This window comes from Penaeus monodon, chromosome 33 (assembly GCF_015228065.2).
Source record: "Penaeus monodon isolate SGIC_2016 chromosome 33, NSTDA_Pmon_1, whole genome shotgun sequence".
In the NCBI taxonomy this organism is placed as follows: Eukaryota; Metazoa; Arthropoda; class Malacostraca; order Decapoda; family Penaeidae; genus Penaeus; species Penaeus monodon.
The window spans coordinates 19,710,983-19,711,508 of NC_051418.1; the positions used below are offsets into that span (position 1 = coordinate 19,710,983).

At 34.4% G+C, this 526-nt stretch overlaps 1 protein-coding gene across 1 annotated transcript in view; it reads left to right on the forward strand.

The window, feature by feature from the left end:
• Positions 1 to 526, forward strand: part of LOC119594293 — a 12,329-nt gene that overhangs the window by 6,822 nt on the left and 4,981 nt on the right. The window contains exon 4 of the mRNA XM_037943354.1: positions 111 to 205. Within this exon, the coding sequence (XP_037799282.1) occupies positions 111 to 205 (95 nt within the window). The remainder of the gene's footprint in view (positions 1 to 110; positions 206 to 526) is intronic.

Here is a 526-nt window from a genome sequence, read left to right on the forward strand (position 1 = left end):
CTTTTCTACTTATAGTAAACACTGAAAAATATAGCTGCATATTTGGTGTATACTTCTCTCCACCAAAAAGAAAATTAAATGTGATTAAATCTCATCCTTTTGTTCCGCAGATTGTGCAAACGAGTGATGAGAACAGTGAGATCTCAAAAGTCCTCGAGACTATACGATACTATAATCAGGATGAGGTGCTGATGTTAACAAATAGGTGAGCAAAATATATTACTCATTTGAAGCCGGAGACCACAACTGAGAGTGAAAAATGTATTAATGGCGACAGCAATGATGCATTTATAAAGAAACAGGCAAGAAATATCAGTGATGGTGATCCAGATAGATTTAAGATAACGTCATTAATAAAATAAAAGACACCACGTGGACCTCACAACAAGGAAACAGACATAGGTAATATAAGCTGAATGCATATTAGGTAACAAATTGATATTAATTAACGATAACTAATCAGGGTTAATGAGAAGGCAAATCAGATCAAGAGATCGGATATGAAGGTAATTAGCTACTCGATGAT